At 33.8% G+C, this 12,752-nt stretch overlaps 1 protein-coding gene across 3 annotated transcripts in view; it reads left to right on the plus strand.

The window, feature by feature from the left end:
- The window catches only part of ELMOD1 (ELMO domain containing 1), a 60,721-nt gene that overhangs the window by 39,987 nt on the left and 7,982 nt on the right, over positions 1 to 12,752 (plus strand). For all 3 annotated transcript variants that reach the window (XM_015590572.2, XM_015590571.2, XM_006913423.3), the window contains 4 exons: positions 405 to 534; positions 5,881 to 6,014; positions 8,684 to 8,752; positions 12,224 to 12,274. In XM_015590572.2, coding sequence (XP_015446058.1) covers positions 405 to 534; positions 5,881 to 6,014; positions 8,684 to 8,752; positions 12,224 to 12,274 — 384 coding nt within the window. The remainder of the gene's footprint in view (positions 1 to 404; positions 535 to 5,880; positions 6,015 to 8,683; positions 8,753 to 12,223; positions 12,275 to 12,752) is intronic.

The raw sequence follows: 12,752 nt of genomic DNA on the forward strand, positions 1-12,752 counted from the left end.
TCTCACACACACACACACACACACACACACACACACACACACCCTTCTGAAATATTTCTAGTATACCCACATCGTGGAAGCTAAGTGATCCCTAAAAACTCATTATCACCTCTATTTGCTACATCTTATTTTCAAGTCACCTGCATATGGGGCTCCCTTGTTTTTTAAGCTACAACATGGCTTAAGAAAAGGCCTGAATGAGAGGTAAGTTTTAGCCAAGTTCTACATCTGTCCATGCTTAGCTTCTGTAAGAAATTATGCTACTATTAGATGGATCTTCTTGGAACAATTTCCTAAATATATTATAAATATGAAAAGTCCTATTGTGCATATATCAAGTGAACAAATGCCAAAGTATATGTTTTGTTTTTCTTCATGTGTGTTTCATCTTCTGAACACTTTAGGTTGGGAATCTCTCTTCAGGCTTGCCTTCTGCAAATCGTTGGGTACAGAAACCTTATTGCAGATGTGGAAAAACTGCGCAGAGAACCCTATGATTCCGATAATCCCCAACATGAAGAAATGCTTTTGAAGGTTAGTCTTTGAACTCATTTCAGTCCTTTGCTTAGGTCAACTAATGTTTGCCAAGTGCCTGCTCTGTTCTAGGCACTGCTCTGGTCATGGGGACACAAAGGTGAATAAGACATGGGCACTGATGGTTGGTAAAGCCTACTTTTTGTGCTGGTTCAGAAGTTGGAGGTAAATTTTTCATTAGAAAATTTATGTGAGGAGTTAGATGTAAAACTAATTTTCTTTTGTAATCTAAGAATGCATCAGAGGTGATTTCTGTGGGCTTTCATGTTTGGCTCAAGTTGAAATTGTTTAACTGTGTTGAAAGCCAATAGGAGTGATAGCATTTGTCAAAGAATGACCTGGGATTTCCTCTTATGACTTTTAATAGACATCAAAGAAGATGAAGTTGGTTTCTGCTTCAGCAATAGCCATCTTGGGAAATTACCCAAGATCTTAGTGCTGATTATTTATTCATATAACTTGGATAGCATTAGAAAAGGAGGTAAAGGTGTATTAAAACTGTTGGAAGACTAATATGCAGTTATAAATACTCCTAGCTGTCAAAGCAAAACCTTAAGAATCTTATATGATCTGATGGTGTGTTATAAAACATTAATAAAACTTTACATGAAAAACTGGCTAGTGAGTTAAAAAATTAAGACAATTTCAAACTTTAGAAAACTACTCATCTGAATTGTTTTCTAAATTCACTCCTGAAAATACATGCTTTTTAGGATGCATCCTTTCCTAAAATTCAAAGAAGCAGTGATAAAATTCAAAGAAAACATTTAGTTAGCTGCCTTAACCTTATTTTATGGAAAAATGTCAGTAGAAGTTGTATTTTTGTGTGGAGTGTGTGTTTTTGTGTTTGTAAGTATTTAAGCAGATGACTCATTTGTCTTTACTAATTAGTGCTAGATTCGATGTGAATCATTAAAAATTACAGAAGCCTCATTTTTAGCAAGTTTTTCTTCTCTTTCTCCTCTGCTTAATTTTAGCTAAGCCACTGGCCAGCTTCATCTCCTTTTCTTACCTTATTTTTTTCCATTTTCTGATAGAAGTAGTTGAATTCAATAAAATGACCTCAAGATGGGAAATAAGAGGTGAATGAAAGAGAAAAGAGGTGGTATAATTAACAGACTGGCCACAAGCACCTGAACAATTCAGTAAAATGGCCGAGATGCCCTCTGAGTCAATGACATTTGAGTAGCTGCTGTGTATCATCTTAGCTGATCTGTTATATGTGTGGTGGCATATAGTAGATTTTCAACAAATATGGGCGAATGTATGAATTATTATAGTTCATTAGATAAATGTCAAGAAGTTCTGTGATGTGACTTATCTGAGGTCATGATTTAAGTATGTATGTAGACAATCATTTTTTATTGTTAACCACTATAAGATATAAACAAGGTTATGGTTGTTATCTTCACTTTAGAGGTGAGCAAACTTCAAGATTTTAGTCCAGGCCCTGATTCACACGGCGAGTAAATTATAAAGCCAGGACTGTCCACTGTTGTGTTAGACATTGAGAAAAGGTTGTCTTTTCTTTCCATAAGTGGCTCGCAATCTAATTGGGGAGATATTCTGCATTTACAAAAATCACTAAATCTTACCATAGAGCTCCCCGACAAATACTTCTTGAAGGTTTTCCATGCCCACTGCTTTATTCTAGCTATTATCTCCAAATGAAGCTATTAAAATAGCCTTTTAATTCTGCCACTAACATTTCCTGACTTCCATCTCCTAAAATACTGTTGGAGGAATTATCTAGTCATGTCATTCTCTAGGTTAAAAATTTCGGATTCCCTATGTCTGATAAAAGCCCATGCATCTTAGCATGCATTTTGGACCCTTTCCAATTTATTTCTTTACGCTATCTCCCATTATGTACAGTACCTTTCGCCATGCTCTGTCATTCACCCTGACCCAGAATAGGCCATTCCACTCCCTTTGCCCAGATATTTGCTCATACCATTTCCTCTGTTACTCATTATTTTCACAGAAGAAGGAGGCTCATTTTTTAAAAATTGTTATTTATTGAATTTTCAAATCTTATTTAGCCTCCTCAAGCAGACTTGGAGTGGGATTTTTATTCTCCTACTCTCTTCATTTTATTCCAATTCCTAGTATGATAACAAAATAAGAAAACATTCACTGAGTGTTTAGTATGTACCAGTCATTACAGTAAGCATCACAATAAGCTTGTAGTGAGATATTGGTATTAACCCCATTTCAGGTGAGGAAGCTGAGGCTGGGTGGTTAAGTGACTGCCCAAGCTCATACAGTTAGAAAGAGCTCTATACTACTGCACTGTACTATCCCCCAAAGGAGACGCCATGTCTTGTTCACATTTGTAATTCCAGAGACTGGTACATGGTTTGTGTTTAACTGCCTAAGCTCAGGGTTCTTCATCTTTAAAATGGGTAATAATACCCTTGTTACCTACTTTATAAAAATGTTCAGAGCAAAGGTCAGCAAATTAAAGTCTGTGGGCCAAATCTGGCAACCCATTTTTATAAATAAAGTTCTGTGGAAATGCATCCATTAATTTATGTATTGTCTGTGACTGCTTTTGTACTACAATGGCAAAATTAAGTCGTTGCAGCAATAGCCATATGACCACCAAAGCCTAAAAGTATTTACGATCTGGCCCTTTACAGTCAGTTTTCCAACTCCTGATTTAGAGGCCTCAGTAATATATTGCCATATTGTTTAAGTGTTTTGATTCATAAACATAAGAGACCATTATCAGTGTTTCTACTTAAAATCTTAAAGGATAAAAAAAATCTGGATTTTATGATCGATGAAACTGTAACATCACTTTATATTCATGTAGCACTCTCCATAAGAGTTATTCAAATAGATAGTTCTATTTAGCATTGCTAACCAAGTTAAAAATAAAGGCAAAATTTTAGATGGATTCATGACTTAATAGAAAAAATATAACCCAGAATTAAAAGATGCTTTCCTAATGAGAAAAGAGTGCTACAGCAGCCTCAGTGAGAAGCTGCTTCTTGAATGAATGGATGAATGAATGACCTGCTTGCCCCTTCTGTTTTGCAGCAGACCTTAGAAAGGCAGAAGGGTTCAAGCAAGCTTACAGCAAAGGCTCAGTACAAAGAGAAGAGAATTAAACAGAGCATGGGCTATGCTGGATAATAGTCTCACTCAAAGTACAGCTTCTACATCTGTAGTTTGTCATCTGCCACAGGAATCGCCCGTTTTAGCTCTGGTGTCCTGCACTTTGCAGGTAGCTTTATAATAACTCTGTAGCACAGTCTTAGATAGCTGGACTCCTCAGCATCCCCCACCAGAACCCACTTCATAAGTTCAATTTTCCAGTTGGCTTCCAATATGCAAGAAATGACCTCGCCCTTCAGGAGTACCCTGCCTCCTACTCTTACTTCTTTCAGGGATGAAACTATCAGAATAGAATCCAGTAATTGAAGCATTCTTAAAGGAAATATACACTTGATAGTACTTAATATAAGTATATTAACAATCACTTTTCATTTTCCAAGAAAGTGACCCTTATTAAATCAGATAGGATTAAGAATTTAATTAATACTTTCTAGCCATCAGTCTAATCTGTCATGATACGTGAAATAATTAAAATGAAATTTCTTTTTAAAGCATTTTATTATTTGAACTTTTTACTTAAGTATTCCCCTAATGAATAAGGTTTATGACTTACCTGTAAAAATAAAATGCTTGTTTTTTCCCTTTTACTTCACTCACTTTATGAAACCAGATATTTCTAAACTGTGTAGAACCCTGAGATTACATCAAATTATTATCCAAATGAATATGATGAGCTTTGCAATCTTTCCCTTTTTTTTTTTTTCTAATTGTGACAATAACAAAATCAGTTCCTAAAGGAGTTTCAAAAAGACACTTTTTTCCTCACTTGTTAATACTCTTCTCATGAACTCAGAAACATTTTCTGTTTTGATGAATGCAGAGAACTGGCAAATTCTTATATGGATAATATAAAAGGAGATTTCTTATACCTGTGTTTGATATTTTGCCTCCAAGTATGATAGATTTTTTCTTTCCTCTGAAAATTCACTCTTTTGATCGAATGTACCAGTTGTGCCACTAATATAAAGTATTATGTTATTTGAATAATACATAATTTTGGATTAGTGCCTAGAATAACTGATGAATCACAACTCTTTTTATTACTATTTCCTGTCATTGAACATTGTTTTATACTGTGTCAGATATGTGACAGTCCACTAACTATTTAAAGCAAGGTGGTTGTGTATTCCTGTTCTGTTTCAACTTTAAAATCCATATGATATAGAGTAAGCAATTTAGAAATTGAATTATGTTTGAACTGGTGATAAAGAAATTTTACATTTGTATTTGTCTCTATAATGAAGATATAATGTAAAGTATTATTAATATTGTAAAAAATAAATTTGTTTACATGCCCATTTCTATTTATTAGAAAGAACTAGTAGAGCATTACATATTCATATAGCTGTGGGGTCTCATTTTCTCTCCCTTTCCAATAATGATATCTGTTGAACCTATCTTTCTACAGAAAACCTAGAAAAATAGAACTAGTTTTTTAAGCAGTGAAAAGCATAGTGCTTAGAATTTTTATTTGTCCATTAACATACAATTGATTGTAATTAAAAATTTTTTAGATAGCTCTTAATGATAATATATTTTGAGGTTTACCCAGAAACATTACTGATCTTCCTTTATTTAGCTGTATGATGTTTACTCTCACCCCTATTATAGGTGAGCCCTAAGAAATAAAAAGACTGTCCATTTTTCTTTTCATTAACAATGCTGCTAAAAGTTTGCTGTAAGCATTTTCTGAGGATTTGAATAATGTGTGGCTTCAAAATTTTCCCTGTTCTCCCTTTCCCTTTATTCTTTTATATATTTTTGGAGAACTCTAAAAAAGCTTTTGTAGGAGATATATATCTGATTAGAAATTAAAACAGAAATATTTAAAACACAGAAATGTAAAAGTACATATTCTGTTGCCTTCAGAGGAATGCCATGATCACATGTCATGCAGCCTCTGAAAAATTCCACTGGGTACTCATGAGAAGATGAGAGTGAAAATGCAAATAACCTATTATTTTTATTTGAAATATTTTTTTCCTCCCAGACCCTCTGAAGAGGTTATGGGGTCCTTCCAGGAGTCTTCAAACCATATTTTAAGAACTGCTATCATTTCAATTTGATCATTGAAAGATGATCAAATCTTTAATTGTAATATATTTGCATGTATTCAACTTTCACGAAGCTCTTCTTAAATGACATAGTTTACAAAATCTGAGCCAATAGGAAAGAGTATTTGTGTGTGTGTATCATCTGGCTAATTTTCTTTCTTGTCTCCAGTTGTGGAAGTTCTTAAAGCCCAATACTCCACTGGAATCTCGGATTACTAAGCAATGGTGTGAAATTGGTTTCCAAGGTGATGATCCTAAAACAGATTTTCGAGGAATGGGACTTCTGGGACTGTACAATTTACAGTAAGTAAACTTAAGAATGAGTGAGTATTAAAGTGATGTTCTGGTCTCCTCATATTGAAATGACAAAATTGAGATATTAGTTCCAAAAGCCACTTCCCGGAAGACCCCCAAAAATATTCAAGTCCTCTAAGAATTAACTCAGGTTCATAAAATTTAAAAAGCTGCTATCATCTTCCTTTCATTTGGCAAACTTCGTAGATTCTTTTAAGCAAATCTCAAATGTATTTATTTTAAATTTTATCTTATGAGAAATTTTAAATATATATAAAAGCAAAGGAGAAGATTATAAAGACCTATCCTTATACTAATCACCCAGATTCAGTAATTATCAAGGTTTCGAAATACTTGTAATATTTATTTTTTTGGTAGAAGTGTGTTAATGAAAATGTTATACTGCTTGTCATTTTACCCTCGAGCTCTAAAAAAAACAAATTACCTTATGTTAACTCGAATGCCATTATCACATCTAACAAAATTAACAATAATTCCTTGGTGACATCTATATCAATCCACATTCAAATTTCCTAATTCTCTCAAAAATCTCTTTTTATAGCAGATTTGTTCCAATCCAGTTCCATACAAGATCTCCAAATTATACTTAGTTATCATGTCTCTCCAGTCTTTCTCAATTACAGCAGTTTTTCTCCTTCTGCCCTCTCCTTTTGCCCCCTCAGCCATGTCATTAACTTGTGTAAGATTCCCAGTCAGTTGTCCTGTAAAACGTCCCATGGTCTAGATTTGTCTGTTTACATTTATACTCGTCCCTTGTATTCCTGAAAATTAGAGATATTCAGAAAGGCGTGAATAGCTTCAGTTCAACATCACAGTAGGAGGTCTGCAGTGTCCCCACTCTCAGTCCTATACTGAGATATATCAGAGGAATTATAGCCGGATGGCTCCATCATAAAAATCCTGTCAGCCCTTTATCTCATCATTTCCTCCAATTATTTTCACTGAACCAATTAATTAATTGTGCAAAAACTATTTTTCTAATTCTGTTATTCTTCCCACAGTTGTTGGCTGAAATTCTGTAAAGTTTCAGTTTCCTTTATCTACTATGATTATTTGGTTTCTCTAAAATATAGGCAAGACAGATGCTCACTAAATAAGCTGCCAATTTTTAGATCAAGGACTTAGTGCCCTAGTTCCCTTGTTAGTGATCAAAAAAACTCTTTTTTGGCTTTATCTCTCTGTTTTTTAAATATTATTTTTAACTCCTGGTATAAACTAATCGCACTCATTATTTTTTCATGCTTAAATTGAGTCCTTTGTGGCCATTATTTTTCAAGCCATCAGCAGTCTTTTTAAATCAGTTCTTGTGTCCTTTGACACTACTTTATTAATGAGAATAATGATTTTTTTTTTAAGAAATTAAGGCTTAGTCATTTTTGATGGTGCCCCATTTTTCCCCTAGATCTTTGCCTTCATTTTAAATTTAAGAAGTTTAATAATCACTCATTCTTTTATGAAATGTTTTAAATGCTACATTATTATGTAATATGAAAGAATAAAAAGTAAATTTTGGTGACAAAGATAGTGTTACAAATAAGTGGATAAAGGGCAAGCTTTTGAGTAAGTAGAGCTGGTACAACTGGTGTTCCATTTAGAAAAAAATAAAATTAAATCTCTATCTCACCTCAATGACATAAACTATAAAAGAAAAATTAATAAATTTCACACATTAAAATTGAAAACCATTGTAAGATAAGCTACAATAAACAAAGTGAAAAGACAAGGCAACACTGACACATAAATGATAAAGGATCTACATATATCCTGGACTACATTATTCTCTAAGGGTTATTTGTCTTATTTACGTGAGGATTATTCTAGACCTACTGAACCGAGGAATATGAGCAGACATAAAAGAGGAAACCTAGATGATCAACAAAAGTATGAAAAGAAACTCAATTTCATTAATAATCATGGCCATGTGTATTAAACTCACTGACTTTAGTTTGAAATTTTCTGAAAGAAAATCCAAGAGCTTGTTTTATCCTAGATTTATGCAAGAAATATATATACATCAGATTAAATAATATATACTATAGTCTTATTTTCTAATTGTTGTTATAAGTACTCTTTATGATTTATTTTTGAAGGTATGTAAGCCTTTTGTATTTATTAGGAAACTTCATTACCCCTTTCTCTCCAGAACAAAATTTTATTTTTAACATCTCTAAGCTCTGTATTTTCCATTCATCCGGAATTAAAATACTCCATGAATATTCTCCAAGGAAAATACGTTTGAAATACATCCTATGTCACCTCCTCTAGTCTCCTCCTTTTTGTGTCCTTTGACTGTCACGGTCCCTCACCATGTCCCTTCTTCCAGGCTTTTCTGACTCTGAGGAGCCTCATCTTGCCCCCTCATCTATAATCCCTCTTAATAAGAATATCTTTGGCTATCTGGGGAATGGCGAAGTTCATAATTAAATTTTCAAACCTACTGGAATCATTCCTAAATCTATGTGAGTTTTACAACTACCCTATTATATTGTCATTACATTTGGAAAATTCTATTATGGAAAGGTATTCTCTGGAAGAGCTGAAACAAGTAATAATCTTATGCTGGTGTCCATTTCTGAATCCAGAATGGCCTCAAATTGGATTTAAATGAATGTATTCAGTAGGTATGGAGTTATGGTGTTCTTTTCCTCCAACTGCAGGTATTTTGCAGAAAGGGATGCTACAGCAGCTCAGCAGGTCCTCTCCGACTCTCTTCATCCAAAATGCAGGTAATTGTTAAAAATAAAAGGTAGATTAAGTTTTATGAATGAGGCAGAATGAACTTCATCTCCTACATAGATCTGTTGATGAGCTTCTCAGGAGAGTTGACCCACCAGAAGTGAGGCTTAAACCTTTTTCAACCAAACCCTTTTGACAAATGCTGATGGTTGAAACTTCAGATACTTATTGTGGAACTGAGGATGTAAAATAGCACCATTCAAGCGACATGTGTATTTAAGGGGCCTGATAACATCACTGCTGTCCAGGAAGATTGAAGAGGTGGGCATAGAAGTAGAAGAAAGTAGAGTCTAGAAGAAAGAGCTTAGAAACAAGGGAGCACATGGGAGGATAGAAGGGAAAATGGAAGTCATGAAATCAGGAGCTGAGAAAGTATGGAATTACTGGGGCTTTTTTTCTTTTAATAAAATTCCAGATTCTAAATTATTTGCATTTTCATTTAACTTTCTAAATATTTCTCTAACCGATTACATGAAGGGATATCACTAAAGAGGAAATAAGGTATTTTTTCTTTGCTTTTGTGTTTTGTCGCTTTTCTTTTCTTTTAGAATAAATACAGGCAAGAATTTTTAAAAGAAGAAACCTAGATGACCAACAAAAACATGAAAAGAAACTCAAAAAGCAAACATTTTTCAACTTTTTATTTATTATAGTTTATTATATTTGGGCTGTGTTTTAGTGAGAGAAAAAAACAGATTATACCAATCTGAAAGAAAATGTCAAAGAGCCTTTTCTACAGCCATCACTATACCTGGTTGGAGAAATATTTTGAACACTTCACCTAAAGACTGAATACATCACCACACATGCCTTGACCTCATCTATTCCCCAGACAAGGGTATTTTATTTGGGAATTCTGTTGCACAGAAGAAATTTGCTCTTCTTTTAATATAGGGTGTGTGTGTGTGTGTGTGTGTATGCTTTAGTCCCTCTTTTGCAGTCATTATTTTGTGTCACCTCTGTCTCCTCAGCATGGCAAGTTCCTTGTTAGTGTTCATGTTTGCTAAACAAGTCCAAAATTTTATCATACCATTCTAAAAATTTGTTGACTTTAGAGTTCTCCTCCCAGCTTACTATTATACTTATTCTAGCTTCTTCTAGCTAAGGTCCATTAAATTATACTGTACTTCTCAAATTTATATTTATAATCTTTTATATTAAATTTTTGTTTTCTTTATCTTTTATTCACTTTAGGAAAACACTCAAATCATTTAACTCTTTCTTGATACATTACACAGTTAAAATCAAGCTATTCTACTTTTTTAACTACATTTTCTAAATTGCATATTTTTGTAATATAGAAACTCTTGAATTCTCTCTAATTAAAAGTGGCTAAGGAGTCTGTAAGGTGCACTGTAAGGTGGCATTTCCTGGGGGAGTTTCAGCCAGACGACACGAATCCTCCATGGTCCTGGGGAAGTGACAATAAGCTTAAAATATTTCTTGATTAACCATTGGAGGGAGATTAATTGTGTCTACAAGCCATTCTTAGAGAGGAAATATTTAAGAGTTTGTGTGATTGCTCCTATTTAAGAAGAGATTAGTATCTCTGTGTGTGTGTGTGTGTGCGTGCGCGTGTGTGCGTGCGCGCGTGGACACGAGCATGTAGATAAAGCTACCATGCTTTGTTCCTCAAGCTACAATAAAATTGACTAGTTGAAGTTCAAGTATTGATCATTCAAATTGATGGTAAATGTCACCGAATACAAATTAGAATGTTTCGAAAATGTTACTGTCCTTTACCAATGTTGGAAAGAAGTATATATATTGACTGATTTTGATATCAACATAGATTCTATCAGGCGCTAACTATTTCAGGTGTTCAACAGGAAGAAGCCAATATATATACTAAGGAAAGCTGTTTCCTATCTGTCCTTCAGCAAGCATTGTATGTTATGACTCTTGTGAACATCCATCTATTGAGTCCCGAAGTAACTTGAAAGATAAAAGTAGATTTAAGTTGAAAAGAAGAATTTTGACTGTTAGTTTTTTTGTTTGTTTGTTTAGGGTGTGTGTGTGTGTGTGTGTGTGTGTGTGTGTGTGTGTGTGTGTGTTTCCTGAAGAGAGAGATTCATTCTTTTGGGGCCAAGATATCCTATAGGTAATCAAACAAATAAAAGTCAATTGGCCTTTTCTTGTATTTCCAATGCAGATGGAGATTTTGTTTAACAAATATGGAGACACTATGTATTTATAAAGCTTTGTTAAAGAAAAAATGGGTACTTATAAACTTGTTTATATAAAGTTTCTTAAAATTCACACATAACTCATTTTAGTTTGGATATGAGTCTTTTAAGGTAAACATCTCCTAATGCCTCTTTGGCTAGATGTTTGGTTAGTTGGCAGTTACACTTTATAAACAGGTGGCATATTTTAACATTAAAGGCAGTTACTTTTAATTACAGCTAGTCATTTACAGAGTAGAAAGTATATATAGTTAAATATCAGCTTTGCATCGTGTTTTTGTGGTCTTGTGCTGTGTGTATGTGTGTCTTTTGATGTTGTGTTTGCCATGTATTATAGAGACCTCTTCTTTCTCCTACTTAAGTGGAAGCTAAATGTTCATAATATCTCTGGTTTTTTAATTTTATTTAGTTCAAATGATGACCACATTTTTTAGTGTAAAACACTGAATAAAAGTTTCATTAACCACGAAGAAGAGTGGAACTTGGCTCCTGCCTACAAGACATTAGCAGTACAGATGGGGATGAGAAATGGGTGGATATGCAAGTACACGAAGTAATAGAATGCATGGCAGAATTTTCAGAATGCTTCTGTGATAAAACCCTTTCTTTAAACAGTCTTATTCAGAAGCTCAAATTACGAAGTGGATTAAAAGTGGAACTGCAATGGTTTGCCTGTTTTAGCTTAGCCAAAACAGGCACTTGTTGAAACAGAATTTTTAAAACCTATATAGTATTCCTCACTTCCTCCCTCCCTTCCTTCCTCCCTCTCTCCCTTCTTCCCTCCCCCCCTCCCTCCATCCCTCCCTCTTTCTCTTCCTTCTTTCCTTTTCTTTGCTACCTCAGTAATTTATTTAACAATAAATATTTATTTGTCATCTACTGTGTGCCAGACATTACAAACAAGGCTGAATAGGAAAATGCCATGAGATAAACCAAATGAATTGCAGTAGGGAATTCTGAGAGAATGAGGAGAGTGATACCAGGCAAGATTTCACAGAAGAGATGTTGTTTGATAATTCATGATAGTATAAAATAGTCTTCAGGGCTGTCTCCCACTGCTATGCTAAAGTGAATGGGAAATAAGTAGCATGGCTTTAACTGCATTTCTGAGCTCCATATAAATTGTATCTTGGCTTTTCATTGAAAAATTTAAATTGATTAGTATTTGATAACTGAGTTACACATGTCTCTGCATCTAGTCAACAGTTTAAACATAAACATTAAAAGACAACAAGTACCAATTAGAGATTAAATCTTATTCATTCATTCATTCAGCAAATTCAGCAAAGCGGAATGGGAGAAGAAAAGGATGGATAAAGCAATTGGGTGAGTGTGGGATTTCATAATAAAGGTGTCAGTCTGAACCAGAACAAAAATGTCCCAAGAACACCGTGAAAGATGACCTGTATGAAATCTATTTGTCCTGATGGAAATATGTAATCCAGTTGAATTTTTAAAAGGACCTGTTTATCTGTTTTTTAATGTATTTGTATGATTATATAACACTACTTCGTCTGTGACCAATTGACAAGGTTTAGAAATGTATAACTATATGAAAATGATTTTTAGAAATTATCATTTAGAATTTTATATGGTAGTTTTAAGAATTTCTATCAAGTATCAGGCTTTTAGATAAAAATTTACTTAGAAGTTTTTTTTTTTTTAATAATGCCCATTTCATCTAAAAATATTTTGAACTGAGAACTCCTTTTTTTTTAATGTGCTGGATTTATATCAGATAGGACTTAAAAACGCTTTCATTTAATTTTTGATAGACATGTAGAAAAGGGCTAGAAAATATACC

This window comes from Pteropus alecto, unplaced genomic scaffold, assembly GCF_000325575.1.
Source record: "Pteropus alecto unplaced genomic scaffold, ASM32557v1 scaffold385, whole genome shotgun sequence".
Classification (NCBI taxonomy): Eukaryota; Metazoa; Chordata; class Mammalia; order Chiroptera; family Pteropodidae; genus Pteropus; species Pteropus alecto.